This window comes from Schistocerca cancellata, chromosome 9 (assembly GCF_023864275.1).
Source record: "Schistocerca cancellata isolate TAMUIC-IGC-003103 chromosome 9, iqSchCanc2.1, whole genome shotgun sequence".
Lineage (NCBI taxonomy): Eukaryota > Metazoa > Arthropoda > Insecta > Orthoptera > Acrididae > Schistocerca > Schistocerca cancellata.
The window spans coordinates 15,699,041-15,719,151 of NC_064634.1; the positions used below are offsets into that span (position 1 = coordinate 15,699,041).

General features: G+C 45.7%; 1 protein-coding gene across 1 annotated transcript in view; it reads right to left on the bottom strand.

Moving 5' to 3' along the window:
• Positions 1-5,841: 5,841 nt before the first annotated feature.
• Positions 5,842-20,111, bottom strand: part of LOC126100357 (glucose dehydrogenase [FAD, quinone]-like) — a 118,784-nt gene continuing 104,514 nt past the window's right edge. Inside the window, exons 8-9 of the mRNA XM_049910967.1 lie at positions 17,197-17,395; positions 5,842-6,526 (exon numbers count right to left, since the gene is read on the bottom strand). Coding sequence (XP_049766924.1) covers positions 6,162-6,526; positions 17,197-17,395 — 564 coding nt within the window. The 3' untranslated portion in view covers positions 5,842-6,161. The remainder of the gene's footprint in view (positions 6,527-17,196; positions 17,396-20,111) is intronic.

Below are 20,111 nucleotides of genomic sequence, written 5' to 3' on the forward strand. Positions count from 1 at the left end.
TCCAGGCAGTGTTGGCTTCCGTCACACAGCTTTAGGCTGTCGGGGGTCGGACGCGGGGATGCGAGGGACGTCGAACACGACCCACGTGTCCCCCCCTATCGATCGTCAGCCGCGGCCGCCCCAGGTACTGCCTGCACTGAGGTTGACCCCTCGCCCGTGGTCGAGTGGGAGATCATTCCAAAGTCTGGCAGGCAGCGAAAGACTTTCGATGGGGCCCATCCTAGGGCCTTCCAGTTCGTTTGACGAACAGGTTTCGGGCGTTATCTGTGGCTGACGAAGTCTCTGAGCCGGATGCCGTCGTCCACCCTGTTCCAGAGGAAGCTTCTCGCCCTGAAACGTCTGGGCATTCACAGAGGGTGGGATTTGCCGGTAGTTTGGAGCTCCAACGTTAGGCGCGTAGTGGGGCCCCTTAGGAACATGGCTGCCAAGGAGGGCAAAGAAGCCAGTGCGCGCACCGTGTGCATACCGGAGGGAGTCATTTCGGATGTGGAAAGAGTGATTCCGGATGCCATGAAGAGTACAGGGTGCAGTCAACTGCAGGTGGCAGCCCATGTCGGTACCAATGACGTGTGTCGCTTTGGATCGGAGGAGGTTCTCTCTGGCTTCGGGCAGCTAGCGGAAATGGTAAAGACTGCCAGTCTTGCTTCCTAGATTAAGGTGGAGCTCACCATCTGCAGCATCGTCGACAGAACCGACTGTGGTCCTTTGGTGCAGAGCCGAGTGGAGGGTCTGAATCAGAGGCTCAGGCGGTTCTGTGACCGTGTGGGCTGCAGATTCCTTGACTTGCACCATAGGGTGGTGGGTTTCCGGGTTCCGCTTAATAGGTCAGGAGTCCACTACACACAAGAAGCGGCTACACGGGTAGCGGGGGCTGTGTGGAACGGACTGGGCGGTTTTTTAGGTTAGAGGGTCTCAGGAAACCACAGAAAGGGCGTCCGTCTAAGAGGGGCAGGTAAAACACAAAAAGGTACTTGAGAAACGATCGGTATTGTAGCTGTAAATTGTCGTAGCTGTGTTGGGAATGAACCAGAGATCCAAGCCCTGAATCTCAAATCGTTATAGGTCCAGAAAGCTGGCTAAAGTCTGAAATAAGTTAAGCCGAAATTTTTTCAAACGATCTAACAGTGTTCAAAAAGGATAGATTAAACATAGTTGGTGGTGGAGTATTTATTGCTGTTACAAGTAGTTTGCCTTGTAGTGACATTGAAGTAGATAGTTCCTGCGAAATAGTATGGGTAGAGGTTATATTTGACAATCGGACTAAACTATTAATTGGATCGTTGTACCGACCACCCGACTCAGAAGATATAGTTGATGAACAGTTCAAAGAAAACTTGAGTCTCATTTCAAATAGGTACCCCACTCATACAATTATAATCGCTGGTGACTTCAATCTACCCTAGATATGCTGGAAAAATTATACGTTTAAATCCGGTGGCAGGCATAAAATGTCATCCGAAATTGTGCTGAATGCTATCTCAGAAAATTATTTTGAACAATTAGTTCATGAGCCTACTCGAAGCGTAAATGGTTGCAAAAGCATACTTGACCTCTTAGCAACAAATAATCCTGGAGAAATAAGAAGTATCATGACGAATACAAGGATTAGCGACCACAAGGCAGTTGCTGTTAGGCTGAATACCGTAACACCCAGAACCATCAAAAAGAAACGCAAAGTACATTTATTTAAAAAAGCTGATAAAAATGCTATTAACACCTTTTTAAGAGACAGTCTCCACTCCTTCCGATCTGATCACGTAAGCGTAGAAAAGATGTGGAATTATTTTAAAGAGATAGTATCGACGGCAATTGAGAGATATATACCACATAAATAAATACTTGATGGTACTGATCCCCCATGATACACAAAACGGGTCAGATCGCTGTTGCAGAAGCAACGAAAAAAGCATGCCAAATTTAAAAGAATGCAAAATCCCGAAGATTGGCAAAGTTTTGCATAAGTTCGAAATATAACGCGTGCTTCAATGAGAGATGCTTTTAATAATTTCCACAACGAAACTTTGTCTCGGAATCTGGCAGGAAACCCAAAGAGATTCTGGTCTGATATGAAGCACACCAGTGGCAAGAGGCAATCAATACCTTCACTGCGCGATAACAACGGTGAAGTCACTGATGACAGTGCCAACAAAGCAGAGTTATTAAACACGGTTTTCCGAAACTCCTTCACCAAAGAAGACGAAGTAAATATTCCCCCGAATTCCAATCAAAAACAACTGCGAAGTTGAGAAACATAGGATATCCTCGGTGTAGCAAAGCAGCTTAAATGACTTAATAAAGGCAAGGCTTCCGGTCCAGATGGTATACCAGTCAGGTTCCGCTCATAATATGCTGATACAATAGCTCCATATTAATCAGTTATATACAGCCACTCGCTCACAGAAAGTTCCGTGCCTAAAGACTGGAAAGTTGATCAAGTCACACGAATACCCAAAAAGGGAAATAGGAGTGATCCGCCTAATTACAGGCCTATATCACTAACGTCGATTTGCAGTAGGGTTTTGGAAGATATACTGTATCCGAGCATTATGAAATACCTCGAAGAGAACGATTAATTGACACGTAGTTAACACGGCTTCAGAAAATATCGTTCTTGCGGAACACAACTAGCTAGCTCTCTATACTCATGAAGTAATGAGTTCTATCGACAGGGTATGTCAAATTGACTCCATATTTTTAGATTTTCAGAAGACCTTCGACACCGTTCCTCACAAACGTCTTCTGTGCCTATGGAACATCGCCTCAGTTGTGCGAGTGGATTCGCGATTTCCTGTCAGAAAGGTCACAGTTCGTAGTAATAGACGGAAAGTCATCGAGTAAAACAGAAATAATATCCGGCGTTCCCCAAGCAAGTGTTATAGACCCTCTATTGTTCCTGATCTATATTAACGACATAGGAGACAATCTGAGTAGCCCTCTTACATTATTTGCAGATGATGCTGTCATTTAGCGTCTTGGTAAAGGCATCAGATGACCAAAATGGATCGCAAAATGATTTAGATAAGATATCTGACTGGTGCGAAAAGTGGCAGTTGGCCCTGAATAAAGAGAAGTGTGAAGTTATTCACATGGGTACTAAAAGAAATCCGCTAAATTTCGATTACGCGATAAGTCACACAAATCTGAAAGCTGTACATGCAATTAAATACTTAGAGATTACAATTACAAATAACCTAAATTGGAACGATCACATGGATAATGTTGTGGGTAGAGAAAACCAAAGACTGCGATTCATTATTGGCAGAACACTTAGAAGATGCAACAGGTCTACTAAAGAGACTGCTTACACTACGCTTGTCCGCCCTATTCTGGAGTATTGCTGTGCGGTGTGTAATCCGTATCAGGTGGGACTGACGGATGACATCGAATAAGTACAATGAAGGTCAGCTCATTTTGCATTATCACGAAAGAGGGGAGATGGTGCCACAGACATGACACGTGAATTGGAGTGGCAATCATTAAAACAAAGGCGTTTTTCGTTGCGACGGGACCTTCTCATGAAATTTCAATTGGCAACCACCTACATAGAGCGAAATGATCATCAGGGCTCGCACAGAAAAATTTAAGTGCTCGTTTTTCCCGCGTGCCGTTCGAGAGTGGAACAGTAGAGAGACAGCTTGAATGTGGTTCACTGAACCCTCTGCCAGGCACTTGATTGTGAATAGCAAAGTAATCACGTAGATGTAGATGTAGATGAGAGCGATCCAAACAGTGGATGTGGCCAGTAGTAAGGACTGAACCCGAGCCAAAGGCTGAACAGCCTCCATGAGAACAGCTGGCGCTAGCTGTATCTGGCGGGCCTCCTGAATTTGCGCGCTCAGCGGCCTGATTTGCTAAGTTGAATGCTCAACTCGGAACCGGCGCAAAGCATCGAATTTATTTCTTAACAATTATTTCTCAACACAACCTAGCCTACGACACCCTTATAAGCTTTCCACGCTATTTCTGTCCACCCTATGTACATACATCACGAAATCAAATATTTACATAGATAAGGTTACTTACCAGAGGAATGACATTGGTCTGCACCTGTTTACTGTAAAGATTTCATGGGCGTGAAGTCTCGTTCAGTATCTGTAGTTCTTTTAACTCAGGTCAGTGCTGTATGTGTAAAACTATATCGAGGCATTTTAAATGGTTCAAATGGCTCTGAGCACTATGGGACTTAACATCTATGGTCATCAGTCCCCTAGAACTTAGAACTACTTAAACCTAACTAACCTAAGGACATCACGCAACACCCAGCCATCACGAGGTAGAGAAAATCCCTGACCCCGCCGGGAATCGAACCCGGGAACCCGGGCGTGGGAAGCGAGAACGCTACCGCACGACCGCGAGATGCGGGCCGAGGCATTTCTTCGTTCAAAAGAAAGAGTACTTTTTACTAACAAGTGAAAGCAGAATGTAGTTACTAGATGCCACTTCGTAAGTGGTGAGGGTATGGTTGTGTCCAGCGCCCAGGGAAAATGAACCGCCCGTGAAAATATGAACGAAATCACCAGTAAACAATGTGATAATGAGAAATGGGTATTGTATACAAACCATGACATTAAACACCAGGTCTCATACACATAAATAATGTTTACGTGACGTCGGTAAACTCACTCGTATCGGATATAAATATCGTTGCCACCTCCGGAAATACTGTAGCTCGTATTTTGTGTGGTGTGTGTGTGTGTGGGGGGGGGGGGGGGTGCGTGTGTATGGTTTCTCATTCCTTTATTCAACCAGAAACGAAACTAATTTATAATAAAATACAATTTAGTGCGTTTGCTCCTTTTTGCCTCCTTCCAGACAGTCTGTTTTTCACAGTACACGAATTTACCTTTTACAGTGAACAGTTATGATATTTCTTGTATGGCTTACATTTATACATGATTTAACAAAACTTTTTCAAAATAGTTCTGTGAGTATATGAAACAATATTGTTCTTTCTTGTCAATATGGGTTGCACATAAATTAGTGAACGTTTCGAGCGGACGAAGAATTCCATCTAACGGGAAAAACATCACTGTAGCTCGCATGAAGATGCGATTGCTCTTCATTATTTTCCATCGAGCACACTGTAGCAGTCCTTAGAGATCGCTTGCAAAATGATACAGTGTTTTTATGTTCTTAAGTACTTACGTAAATATAATGGCACTTAAAATAAGGAATATGTCTTGCGATGACACGTAAGTGAATAGAACATCAAATTATGACCAGAATAGAAATTTGTAGGACTAACGAAGTTAACAAATGTTAACTAATTTTTTCACCAACATTTTGCTACCGCTTGTTACGTAAAACTCACGAAGAAGTCATGAGTAACAGTGTTCACCGTTTCCAAAGAAGTGATTCGCACTTAGGCAAATTCAGGATATGTCCAATGACTCTTTCACAGTGGCGGTCATGTCTAACATTTTCTCGACTTTCAAGTCTCGTCATGTTTGAGTTAAGACTTGAGCATTGGAATACATTCGCCGTGTTCATCGTCAGGTACCAACAGATTGCCGGAACCGATATTTGTATCTGATATAGTAGCGCTCTGGCGTATCACTGGAGCAGTGATGTCATTTGAGCGCGAGATTTGCGTGCGAAAATGTGGGAAATGACGGACCGTGAAGAGAATACAAACTCCCTCGCACCTCCAGTCTATCCCCACCGGCCGGAATTACGAGGCGGAAGGGGATCAGAAACCAACCTCTGCAGACCACTAGTACAGAAGAGAGAGACCGTCAGTACGGAGCATTCAGTCATCTCCTGGCGATAAAGGTGAGGAATATCAACGAAAGCTCGAGTTTTACTCAAACACGAAGCAGCTTGTGAACTACGAAAATATTACACATTTCTATATACTAAATAAGTTACAACGAAAAGCATTGCGTTAGGTCGTAAGTGAACTCAAAGTACGTCTGACTATTTTGCTGAAGTTAAATCGATTATTTCGCCCCAGCTTTGTGATGATCGGTATACAAAAATACTGTCCGATTTTGGTGTAAAATCGAGCTGGCGTCAGACTGCGGTGGGGACGTTGCTGCACGAGATTTTGAACACAACTTCATTCTTGTCACCGAAGAGATGATCTTTCGAGAAAGCCGGACATGTTAATCGGTGCACTCGTGGACCGTCCTCGACGGAGGCCTCGTCCAGCTGGACCGCCGCTACCTGAAGTCCTTCCAGTCCTCCTTGATCATGTCGGACGCCTTCTCGCCGATCATGATGACGGGCCCGTTGGGGTTGCCGCTGACGATGTGCGGCATGACGGAGGCGTCGACGACGCGCAGCCCGGGCACGCCGTGCACGCGCAGGCGGGCGTCGACGACGGCGCCGGGGTCGGAGGCGGGGCCCATCTTGCAGGTGCCGACCGGGTGGTAGATGGTGAAGGTGAAGTGGCGCAGCGCGCACTCCCAGTACTCGTCCGAGGCGAAGGCGAGCTGCGCGCAGCCGGGCAGCGGGATCCTGTGCAGCCGCGAGCCGAACTGCTGGAACGCCGGCGTCGACGACAGGTTCACCGCGATGCGGATCCCTGCAAGACGTAAACATAGCCAAAGCCTCGCAGACAAACAAAAATTACGCGAAGCGAAATGTAGTGTGAGGAGGGCTATGCGAGAGGCGTTCAATGAATTCGAAAGTAAAGTTCTATGTACTGACTTGGCAGAAAATCCTAAGAAATTTTGGTCTTATGTCAAAGCGGTAGGTGGAGCAAAACAAAATGTCCAGACACTCTCTGACCAAAATGGTACTGAAACAGAGGATGAAAGACTAAAGGCCGAAATATTAAATGTCTTTTTCCAAAGCTGTTTCACAGAGGAAGACTGCACTGTAGTTCCTTCTCTAGATTGTCGCACAGATGACAAAATGGTAGATATCGAAATAGACGACAGAGGGATAGAGAAACAATTAAAATCGCTCAAAAGAGGAAAGGCCTCTGGACCTGATGGGATACCAGTTCAATTTTACACAGAGTACGCGAAGGAACTTGCCCCCCTTCTTGCAGCGGTGTACCGTAGGTCTCTAGAAGAGCGTAGCGTTCCAAAGGATTGGAAAAGGGCACAGGTCATCCCCGTTTTCAAGAAGGGACGTCGAACAGATGTGCAGAACTATAGAACTATATCTCTAACGTCGATCAGTTGTAGAATTTTGGAACACGTATTGTGTTCGAGTATAATGACTTTTCTGGAGACGAGAAATCTACTCTGTAGGAATCAGCATGGGTTTCGAAAAAGACGGTCATGTGAAACCCAGCTCGCGCTATTCGTCCACGAGACTCACAGGGCCATAGACACGGGTTCACAGGTAGATGCCGTGTTTCCTGACTTCCGCAAGGCGTTCGATACACTTCCCCACAGTCGTTTAATGAACAAAGTAAGAGCATATGGACTATCAGACCAATTGTGTGATTGGATTGAAGAGTTCCTAGATAACAGGACGCAGCATGTCATTCTCAATGGAGAGAAGTCTTCCGAAGTAAGAGTGATTTCAGGTGTGCCGCAGGGGAGTGTCATAGGACCGTTGCTATTCACAATATACATAAATGACCTGGTGGATGACATCGGAAGTTCACTGAGGCTTTTTGCAGATGATGCTGTGGTGTATCGAGAGGTTGTAACAATGGAAAATTGTACTGAAATGCAGGAGGATCTGCAGCGAATTGACGCATGGTGCAGGGAATGGCAATTGAATCTCAATATAGACTAGTGTAATGTGCTGCGAATACACAGAAAGATAGATCCTTTATCATTTAGCTACAAAATAGCAGGTCAGCAACTGGAAGCAGTTAATACCATAAATTATCTGGGAGTACGCATTAGGAGTGATTTAAAATGGAATGATCATATAATGTTGATCGTCAGTAAAGCAGATGCCAGACTGAGATTCATTGGAAGAATCCTAAGGAAATGCAATCCGAAAACAAAGGAAGTAGGTTACAGTACGCTTGTTCGCCCACTGCTTGAATACTGCTCAGCAGTGTGGGATCTGTACCAGATAGGGTTGATAGAAGATATAGAGAAGATCCAACGGAGAGCAGCGCGCTTCGTTACAGGATCATTTAGTAATCGCGAAAGCGTTACAGACATGATAGATAAACTCCAGTGGAAGACTCTGCAGGAGAGACGCTCAGTAGCTCGGTACGGGCTTTTGTCAAAGTTTCGAGAACGTACCTTCACCGAAGAGTCAAACAGTATATTGCTCCCTCCTACGTATATCTCGCTAAGAGTCCATGAGGATAAAACCAGAGAGATTAGAGCCCACACAGAGGCATACCGACAATCCTTCTTTCCACGTACAATACGAGACTGGAATAGAAGGGAGAACCGATAGAGGTACTCAAGGTACCCTCCGCCACACACCGTCAGGTGGCTTGCGGAGTATGGATGTAGATGTAGATGTAGAAATGCCACGCACTCTTACTGCGGTTCCTGTGATGATGTGACAAGGTGAGATTATGGCACTGTACGTGCTCTGACCCCCGTCCGAGCCAAGTGAGGACGTGTCAAAGAGCAAAGAAAACAGCACTGTGCGCAGAAAGTTATCAGTCTGTGTCTAGTATACAGATTTTTGGAAAGTTCACTGACTTAACCTCTGTCGATCCACCGTGGATACGAGACAGCGTCCTGTCAGATATTTACCAGAGAAAAATCACCAAACAGCTGTCTATTTTCAGAACTTGTTATTTTATTTTCACGACCAGTTTCGGCATCTCATTAATGCCATTTTCAGGCCCCTATGCACTCGATGTTGGAGAATCAGATAGATCTGTGCACGCATAACTGGAGCCATCAATATGTGGATTCCGTGAATTTCATGTGGAGTGTCCACTGCGAAGACTTGGCAACAGTTGTCAAGTCATAAAAATCACGGAATCCAGGTATTGGTGGTTCCAGTTGTGGAGTGCATAAGGGCCTCAAGATGGCATTAATGAAGTGCCGAAACTTCTCGTGTAAATAAAATAAAAAGTTCTGAAAATATAAGGCTGTTTGGTGATTTTTCTTTGGTAAATACGCTAACTTAAGTCATAGAAGTGTTATTAGGTCCAATCAAAATTATTTCCCTTGTTTCCTGGAAGTTCAAAAATGGTTCAAATGGCTCTGAGCACTATGGGACTTAACATCTGTGGTCATCAGTCCCCTAGAACTTAGAACTACTTAAACCTAACTAACCTAAGGACATCACACACATCCATGCCCGAGGCAGGATTCGAACCTGCGACCGTAGCAGTCGCGCCGTTCCGGACTGCGCGCCTAGAACCGCTAGACCACTGCGGCCGGCTTTCCTGGAAGTCCTTTTCCGTTAATAAACTTATGCAAGCAAATTTGCGGGTAAAGTGCTTGTCGTCTTTGTAGTCGGATCCTCAATTCAATTTGCCGTAATTATTTTGACATTCCACATCTGAACTACTTACGAGCCAGTGCTGTCGCCCCTGTATAAGCCGCAAAAAGACAACGGTGCCGTCGGTACTCTCCCTTCGCAACGCCTACGCTGGGAGAAGCGTTGTATCGCAATCCAGCCAATTGACACTAACGACAAGATATGCTGCTGACCGCGCCACAGGCGTTGTAGGGCGATACATGTCAAAACATGGTTCCATGTCCGGTCTAAAGTAAACCCATTGCCTTTCTTAATGAGAAGACCCGCTAGTTCTAGGCGCAGCAGTCCGGCACCACGGGACTACTACGGCCGCAGGTTCGAATCCTGCCTCGGGCATCGATGTGTGTGATGTCCTTAGGTTAGTTAGGTTTAAGTTGTTCTAAGTTCTAGGGGACTGATGACCTATGATGTTAAGTCCCATAGTGCTCAGAGCCATTTGAACCATTTTTTTGACCCGCTAGTCTAATCTCTATAGTGTCGCTAAGGACACACTCCAATTACTGAGATGCGATGTGCCAGCAAGTGTCTGTGTGTCCGCAGGTTTCATCCAGTGCCTCTCAGTTAAACAGTATCTGCTCACTGCAGATTGATAAAGTATTCTGTGGCGTAATGTTACACACACACACACACACACACACACACACACACACACACACACACACACACACCTCTCATCGACCATATATTTGGTTAATACGAGGGCGGTTCAGAAAGTAACCTCCGATCGGTCACAGTGCGGGTTGAGGGGGGAGTAGCGACGCCATCTGTGCGTTCACGCACTCAACAGGTCAGTCGGCATCAAGCCGTGGTCGAGTGAACGTCGTACCTGCGCTAGTTTAGTTTTTGTGGCAGTTTGAAATGTGTGCTGCAATAGAAAACCCCGCCAAATGTGAAGTGCGTGCTGTCATAAGGTTTTTTACAGCCAAAGGATATTCTGCAGCAGCTATTCATCGTGAGCTTTGTGCCGTGTACGGACCAAGAGTTATGAGTGAAGGAGTTGTCCGTGAATGGGTACGCTTATTTAAAAGTGGACGAGAAAACGTTCATGATGAAGAGAGGAGTGGTAGACCATCATTGGTGACTGACGAACTCGTTCAGACAGTTGATGCAAAAGTTCGTGAAAATCGACGTTTCTCAATGTCGGAGTTGTCTACTGGTTTTCCACAGATTTCTAAGACTCTCTTGTACGACATAGTGACAGCAAGATTGGGTTACCGTAAGTTCTGTGCACGATGGGTGCCCAAAATTCTTACCGACCACCACAAAACTCAAAGAATGGCCTCTGCATTAGACTTTCTGTCACGTTATGAGGACGATGGAGAACCATTGTTAAACAGAATCGTGACCGGTGACGAAACCTGGATTAAGTACGTGAACCCTGAGACAAAAGAACAATCAAAGATGTGGGCACATTCAAATTCGCCTACCAAACCAATAAAAGCCTCGCAAGATTTTTCTGCCAGAAAACTGATGGCAACGGTGTTTTGGGATGCCAAAGGGGTGTTGTTGGTTGAATTCATGAAACGTGGTACGACCATTAATCAAGACGTGTACTGTGAAACAATAAAAAAGTTACGACGGGCTATACAGAACAAACGCCGTGGTATGCTGACTTCCGGTATCGTTTTTTTGCACGATAACGCCCGTCCTCACTCTGCTCGCAGAACAACGGCCCTCCTTGAGTCCTTCAAGTGGGACGTTATCAACCATCCACCTTACAGCCCAGACCTGGCGCCAAGTGATTATCACCTCTTCATGCATTTGAAGAAATGGCTCGGGTCACAGCGGTTTGATGACGACGAAGAGCTCAAAGATGCGGTCACAGGCTGGCTCCAGGCACAAGCGGGTGATTTTTATGGTGAAGGAATTTCGAAGCTTGTGAAGAGATACGATAAGGGCCTCAATCGCTATGGAGACTATGTAGAAAAATAGTGCAAAGATGTAGTTGTAAGATGTATATACTAAAATATTTTTATTTAACTTGGCGTATTTTTTTAAATCAACCGGAGGTTACTTTCTGAACGGCCTCGTATTATGTTTGCCACAGCCTCTCGAAATTTCTTATACATTGAGCTTCGTCAGTTGCAAACCATATTTAATAGAGCCTAGCATCGCTCAATTCTAGGCTGGCAGTTAATTTTAAAAAAGTTTAAGAACATGCTTCCAGTATAATTAAGGAAAATAATTGTTTTGCATCCATCTTCCTGTTTTTTCACTGATGGTCCATACTCGAAAGCATAGCGAATCTGCTTACTGAAATAATCAGTCCGCTTCAGGCGAGCTGTCAGTGCCGAAGACTGCATAGGCCGTCGGTGCCAGTGTCTCCAGCACCCCAGTGTGTTAATGCAGGGGATGGCAGGTCACTGCGGTCATATATGGGTTGGTGTACTGAGGTTTGTGGGAAACATTGTATCCTAGATTTCCACGATTCCTTTTATCAACCGTCACACCCAAGAAAGTGACTTTTCAACACTTTCAAATTTCATCATTAACAGAATGCTGGGATGAAGAGAATTAAAATGTTGCAGGAAGTGATTAAGTACAACCGCTCCACGTGGCCAGACCGTAAACATGTCATCCACGTGTCTTGTTAAGTCAGGTTGGTTTGAAGGACGTCACCCTGAAAGTCACGTCCTCAAAAGCTTCCATAAATAAGTGTGCACCTGCAGGTGATAAATGGCTCCCCATTCTCAGTCCGTCAGTTTCTTCATAAACGTGATCATTAAATAAGCAGTAAGCTGAAGTGGGCACATGATAACAGAGCTTCATGATTTCACATACAACTTTTCATTGATTAAGACCAACCGCTCTTCGTGTGGAAATTCCAAAACCCAATGTCAAATCTGAACAGATCTGATGGATGCAAGCATCTCAGTCGTCGTATGAATTCCGTGGAGTTGGAAATATGCTCATCAGTTTTTCTAATGGAAAGATGAAGGAACTTCGGTATATACTTCGGCAAGCTGTAGATGGGGATACCTTCAATGCTGACAATGGGATGTATTGACACGTCTGCTTTGTGGAATTTCGGAAAGTCATATAAACGTGGCGGAACAGCCGCACCCGTACAAATTTTCTTGAACACATGTGTAGATAGTAAGCTCTTTTTCAAAAGCGGGAAGGTCTTCGTTATTATTCAGTCATTTTGAAGTCACTCCGTAATTTTCTATAGGCTAGTCCATCGAGTAAAAATAACGTTTTGGTCACATAATCAGCACGGTAATGGAGCATTGTAAATTTTCAGTTGCTAGTAAAACAACTAAATTATCTTCTCGAATGCAGTGAATGACGGCACTTTCTCCAGGAGAAACGTTCCCACCGCAGTGAGGCCCGACGCAACATGTGGGACACCTCTTCTCTAATTTCTTCACCTCGGTCGTTTGGGAAGTTGGAAACTGCTTGCGTCACGGATACAGTCTTGGATAAGTTAGACCTTATAGCGACAGCGTAAGCACACAGCCACCGTTCAAAGTGGTGGCCACCGCTCTCAGTGTGTGAGATACAAACGGCGTATAAAATGTGGCTCTCAGATGCCGCTGTTGCGTGTTGCACAATGAGGCAAGCAGCTAGCCTAATAAGCATTTTTCAGTTTTTAATTCGGTTTCGTGCACCGAAGACTGCTCGTATCTCGAATAGAAAAAGCCCTAGAGTTTATACACTCGACTATAAATTTCGTCCAGTGAGGATGGCAACTGCTGTGAAACTTTTTTTCTGCACATTCTGTTGGCTTTACAGCCACTACGTACTCCTGCAGCACACATGGAAGGCATGTTAGCAAGTTCCTCTTTACTGGACAGCCAGTCATCAAGTCTGAACAGCCATTACTCCAACCTGTAGACGTCACAGACCACTGTGTAAGCTGTTACGTTTCAAATTATCGCCACTACCGTCTACGCGGTAGGCTGTCTTCTCTTATGAGTTATCATCAGTTTAAAAATACACTCCTGGAAATGGAAAAAAGAACACATTGACACCGGTGTGTCAGACCCACCATACTTGCTCCGGACACTGCGAGAGAGCTGTACAAGCAATGATCACACGCACGGCACAGCGGACACACCAGGAACCGCGGTGTTGGCCGTCGAATGGCGCTAGCTGCGCAGCATTTGTGCACCGCCGCCGTCAGTGTCAGCCAGTTTGCCGTGGCATACGGAGCTCCATCGCAGTCTTTAACACTGGTAGCATGCCGCGACAGCGTGGACGTGAACCGTATGTGCAGTTGACGGACTTTGAGCGAGGGCGTATAGTGGGCATGCGGGAGGCCGGGTGGACGTACCGCCGAATTGCTCAACACGTGGGGCGTGAGGTCTCCACAGTACATCGATGTTGTCGCCAGTGGTCGGCGGAAGGTGCACGTGCCCGTCGACCTGGGACCGGACCGCAGCGACGCACGGATGCACGCCAAGACCGTAGGATCCTACGCAGTGCCGTAGGGGACCGCACCGCCACTTCCCAGCAAATTAGGGACACTGTTGCTCCTGGGGTATCGGCGAGGACCATTCGCAACCGTCTCCATGAAGCTGGGCTACGGTCCCGCACACCGTTAGGCCGTCTTCCGCTCACGCCCCAACATCGTGCAGCCCGCCTCCAGTGGTGTCGCGACAGGCGTGAATGGAGGGACGAATGGAGACGTGTCGTCTTCAGCGATGAGAGTCGCTTCTGCCTTGGTGCCAATGATGGTCGTATGCGTGTTTGGCGCCGTGCAGGTGAGCGCCACAATCAGGACTGCATACGACCGAGGCACACAGGGCCAACACCCGGCATCATGGTGTGGGGAGCGATCTCCTACACTGGCCGTACACCACTGGTGATCGTCGAGGGGACACTGAATAGTGCACGGTACATCCAAACCGTCATCGAACCCATCGTTCTACCATTCCTAGACCGGCAAGGGAACTTGCTGTTCCAACAGGACAATGCACGTCCGCATGTATCCCGTGCCACCCAACGTGCTCTAGAAGGTGTAAGTCAACTACCCTGGCCAGCAAGATCTCCGGATCTGTCCCCCATTGAGCATGTTTGGGACTGGATGAAGCGTCGTCTCACGCGGTCTGCACGTCCAGCACGAACGCTGGTCCAACTGAGGCGCCAGGTGGAAATGACATGGCAAGCCGTTCCACAGGACTACATCCAGCATCTCTACGATCGTCTCCATGGGAGAATAGCAGCCTGCATTGCTGCGAAAGGTGGATATACACTGTACTAGTGCCGACATTGTGCATGCTCTGTTGCCTGTGTCTATGTGTCTGTGGTTCTGTCAGTGTGATCATGTGATGTATCTGACCCCAGGAATGTGTCAATAAAGTTTCCCCTTCCTGGGACAATGAATTCACGGTGTTCTTATTTCAATTTCCAGGAGTGTATTTGCGTCATACGCGTTGCTCTTTCAAACCTCCTACCCAGTGGCATATTCATTTAAAACCGTTGGTACCTTATTTCGAAATACTCGGTTCAGTGTTATCCGCCTTTTGTACAATTTGTACGCTAAAAGTTTGGTACACCGTCCATACAAACTGCGAAAGAAGAAATATATATATATTTCGCAAATGGCGCGTGGGGAGAATGTTTGTCGGTGAACTTCCGTTTTAGCTCTACTTTCTGGAATTTTCTCGTTGTGTTCATTTCGCGAGACGTACAAGGGACGAAGTAGTATATTGCCTAACTCTTCTTCGGACGTACGCTCTCTGAATTTCAACAGCAATCTCTGTGATACACAAGGCCTTTTTCGTAGCGTCTGCTGCTGGAATTTGTCGAGCATCTCCGTACGCCCTACCCCTTACTGAACGGTCCCGTGGTGAAACGAGGCGCTCTTCGTTGGTCTTCTCTGTCTCTTCTGCTGTTCGAACTTGGTAAGAGTGCCAGACTGACGAGTAATGTCCACGAGCCAGTCAGACGAGTGTTTTGTGAGCCGCTTGTTTCGTACGTGACTCACATTTCTTTAAGACTCTTCCAATTAATGTCAGCGTGGCATCTGTTTTTCCTACTGTTTGGTTCACGTGGTCATTCCATTTGAACTCGCCCTGGGTGGCACTCCTGGGTGTATTGCGAGCTGTTTACGGATCTTGAGGCCCTCTCTTCCAACTTCGTATCGAAGTCTCTCGGTCATTGTATAAATCTTCTTTCAGTTTATTCCTTGCATATCCTTCTCTAGTTGATTTTTCCATTTTTTACAGTGTCTGCTTTTTCTCTTGTTTGGAGATTTGCAGTCACATTGCATGCCCATACCATTTTAAACTCCGTTTTCCCTCCTCTTCACAGATTTACGTGGGAGTTTTCATTCGCTTCGGGATTTCCGTATTTGGGATGTTCTCTCGCCTTGATACTGGAAAACATCTTGCAAAAATTCCATTTGGAGTGCTTCAGGTCTTCTATCTTGTTTCGTTAGTTCCTAGGCTTCTGCTCCATACAAACAAATGCTTTGTATTATTGATTCATATAACCTTTTTTGCCTTTTTTCTTAATTTTATTTCAGAAAAGAATAGAATTCAACTTGTTAATTACCTGTTTTGCTTGTATTGTCCTCTGCCTTATTTCTTGTTTACTGATCTGAGATTATATCTCTCAGGTATTTTAAGATTATTACTACTTCCGCTGATTCTTTTATCAACAGCGGACCAATAACCGCAGCAGTTTTGTCTCTTAGGAATTCACACGCACAGTTCAACAGCGTAATCGAACAGTAACGGATCTCTTCGCCTGTTTTCGAGCAGTACGTCACATTTGTTTACGTTCAGCTTCAAGTGCCAATCCCTGCAGCATTCATCAACACTCCATAGTTCTTCTTGCATTACGTTTCGGGCTTCTGATGTCAGCTTTGTGCAGGGAGCAGCATGGGCTGCAAACCGCCTCATGGGCTTTCCCAGGTTATCCGCTAGTCAGGCGCATTTTCTCTGGTGTTTCAGCAGATGTTTGCAATTTCGTTTTTGCGTTGTGGTGCTGCAGTCAGCCGAAATAATTACGGCTCGGGACGTCTTCCATGCGACTCCCAGTGTCAATAGAAAGCGTCAGTGTGTTTCCCATTACAAACAAAATTGTTATTAAAGCGGTGTTTATACGTGCCCATTCGATAGGCCGCTCGCAGATTAGTCTAATTCGATATTTGTTCTATGGACAGGGACAGTAAAATACGAATAAGGGCAGCGTCTCAGTGCCACTGCTGGAGTACTGACTGTTCTCCGTATTTTACTGCCTCTGTCAGTACATATCGACACAACTAATATCGGACTAGACTAATCTGGGATCGCTCTATCGAACGGGCACGTACAATTCCGCTTTAAAATTCAGTTTATTTGGGACTGGAAACAAACCGACACTGAGCTTCGCATGAAAAACGTGATGAGCAGTGTTTGTTGGGCAGACTCCAAGTGCACAATGCAAAAACGAAATTGCAAATGTCCGCTGACACACCAGAGAAACTGCGCCTGACGACTCCTTGGACATATATATATAACATACTTTTTGAGGTACTCCTAAAATGAACTTTACGTATGTCGAAATTTATCCGTGAACGAGCCACACTGTGAGTTCTATACGCAAGGACGTCACGAATCCAGTCACAAATCTAGTGCGATATTCAATAAGCTCGTGTTTTACTCACGAAAAGGCAGTGTGGGACTGTACCGAATTCTTCCAGAAGACAAGGCACATAGTACCAACCTGAGTGCCACCGTCTATGATTCCACGGCTTTCTGGATTTGGTGGACTCACACTTGACTGATACCGATGCGTTAGGTCAGCAGAGCGGTCAAAGGCCAGCAGTCAGTCACAGGGCGACAGCAGCGTGCCGTATTTCGAGACGCAGACACCCTGGCCGTGCTCAGCACTCACCCTCGATGAGCGTGTCGACGTCCTCGCGGTGCGCGAAGTAGTTGGGCACGATGAGCGGGTGGTGCGCCGGGTTGGCGGAGCGCAGCCGCACCCAGCCGGCGCTGCGCGGCCGCAGCAGCAGCGGCAGGATGGTCCACGTCTCCGCCTTCAGCAGCGGCTTGTACACCGTGTTGAAGACGCCGTCACGCAGGCCCAGGATCTGCAACGCGGGCGACTCTCTGAGTCCTGTCACTCTGGTAGCAGCCGCACTCACCACCAGTCGTGATGCTCCCGACTACAACTGCGCTCTACCAAAACTATAGTTCGGTAGTTATGGTACACTACATAAATGATGTAATAAATGGTAGCAGTACCGACAGCATTGGTAGGGAAAGAAACACAAATGGGTGTGTAAGAGAGCCGACGGCTTATACAGGGTCGTCCATTCCTCGTGACTGGGCCAAATATCTCGCGAAATAAGCGTCAAACGAAAAAACTACAAAGAACGAAACTTGTCTAGCTTGAAGGCGGAAACCAGATGGCGCTATGGTTGGTCCGCTAGATGGCGCTGCCATAGGTCAAACGGATAACTGCTTTTTTTTTTTAATAAGGACCCCCATTTTTTATTACATATTCGTGTAGTACGTAAAGAACTATCAATGTTTTAGTTGGACCACTTTCTTCGCTTTGTGATAGATGGCGCTGTAATAGTCACAAACGTATAAGTACGTGGTATCACGTAACATTCCGCCAGTGCCGACGGTACTTGCTTCGTGATGCATTACCCGTGTTAAAATGGACCGTTAATCAACTCCAGAAAAGGTCGATATCGTGTTGATATATGGCTATCGTCATCAAAATGCCCAACGGGCGTGTGCTATGTATGCTGTTCGGTATCCTGGACGACATCATCCAAGTGTCCGGATCGTTCGCCGGGTAGTTACGTTATTTAAGGAAACAGGAAGTGTTCAGCCACATGTGAAACGTCAACCAACAAATGATGATGCCCAAGTAGGTGTTTTAGCTGCTGTCGCGGCTAATCCGGACATCAGTAGCAGACAAATTGCGCGAGAATCGGGAATCTCAAAAACGTCGGTGTTGAGAATGCTACATCAACATCGATTGCACCAGTACCATATTTCTGTGCACCAGAAATTGCATCGCGACGACTTTGAACGTCGTGTACAGTTCTGCCATTGGGCACAAGAGAAATTACGGAACGATGACAGATTTTTTGCACGCGTTCTATTTAGCGACGAAGCGTCATTCATCAACAGCGGTAACGTAAACCGGCATAATATGCACTATTGGCCAACGGAAAATCCACGATGGCTGCGACAAGGGGAACATCAGCGACCTTGGCGGGTTAATGTATGGTGCGGCATTATGGGAGCAAGGATAATTGTGCCCCAGTTTATTGATGGTAGTTTAAATGGTGCAATGTATGCTGATTTCCTACGTAATGTTCTACCGATGTTACTACAAGATGTTTCATTGCATGACAGAATGGCGATGTACTTCCAGCATGATGGATGTCCGGCACATAGCTCGCGAGCGGTTGAAGCGGTATTGAATAGCATATTTCATGACAGGTGGATTGGTCGTCGAAGCACCATATCATGGCCTGCACTTTCACCGGATCTGACATCCTCGGATTTCTTTCTCTGAGGAAAGTTGAAGGATATTTGCTATCCTGATCCACCGACAACGCCTGACAACATGCGTCAGCGCATTGTCAATCCATGTGCAAACATTACGGAAGGCGAACTACTCGCTGTTGAGAGGAATGGCGTTACACGTATTGCCAAATGCGTTGAGGTTGACGGTCATCATTTTGAGCATTTATTGCATTAATACGGTGTTTACATGTAATCACGCTGTAACAGCATGCGTTCTCAGAAATGATAAGTTCACAAAAGTACATGTATCACATTGTAACAACCGAAATAAAATGTTCAAACGTACCTAAGTTCTATATTTTAATTTTAAAAAAACCTACCTGTTACCAACTGTTCGTCTAAAATTCTGAGCCATGTGTTTGTGACTATTACAGCTCCACCTATCACAAAGCGATAAAGTAGTCGAACTAAAGCATTCATATTTCTTTATGCCGTGCGGGATTAGCCGAGCGGTCTCAGGCGCTGCAGTCATGGACTGTGTGGCTGGTCCCGGCGGAGGTTCGAGTCCTCCTTCGGGCATGGCTGTGTGTGTTTGTCCTTAGGATAATTTAGGTTAAGTAGTGTGTAAGCTTAGGGACTGATGACCTTAGCAGTTAAGTCCCATAAGATTTCACACACATTTGAACATATGAACATTTCTTTACGTACTACACGAATATGTATAAAAATGGGGTTTCCTATTTAAAAAAGTGCAGTTGATATCCGTTTGACCTATGGCAGCGCCATCTAGCGGGCTAACCATAGCGCACTCTGGTTTCCACCTTCAAGCTAGACAAGTTTCCATCTTCGTAGTTTTTTCGTTTGACGCTTATTTCGTGAGATATTTGGCAAGGTCACGATCAATGGATCAACCTGTATTTATTTTTTGTTTGAATATACTTTGTTCTTATTATTTTGTACTCAATAGCACATCCTTCATCATGATCAAAGGCAAGCGTTTCCAGCTATTATTCATAAATGCCGAAGTTGTTTACGTAAAACAGAGACATGTTTGCGTAAGTTCAAAGAAGTTTTGAAGCGATGTTTGATATGTTTCCGTTTTGCGATTTGCTTTTACCTTTTTGTTCAGGAAACTGCGTTTTCTAGCGCTATATGATAAATCTGTATTGTTTATTTTTGCTACAACATCTCTGTGTTTCACTATAGAAATCAACGATTTTCGAATAAAACCTGAGTTAAATATTGACAGTTTGACTTTTGCCATAAATACACTTTATTTTTAAGTGACAGATAGGAGGTAGAGTGAAAACGGTCTGC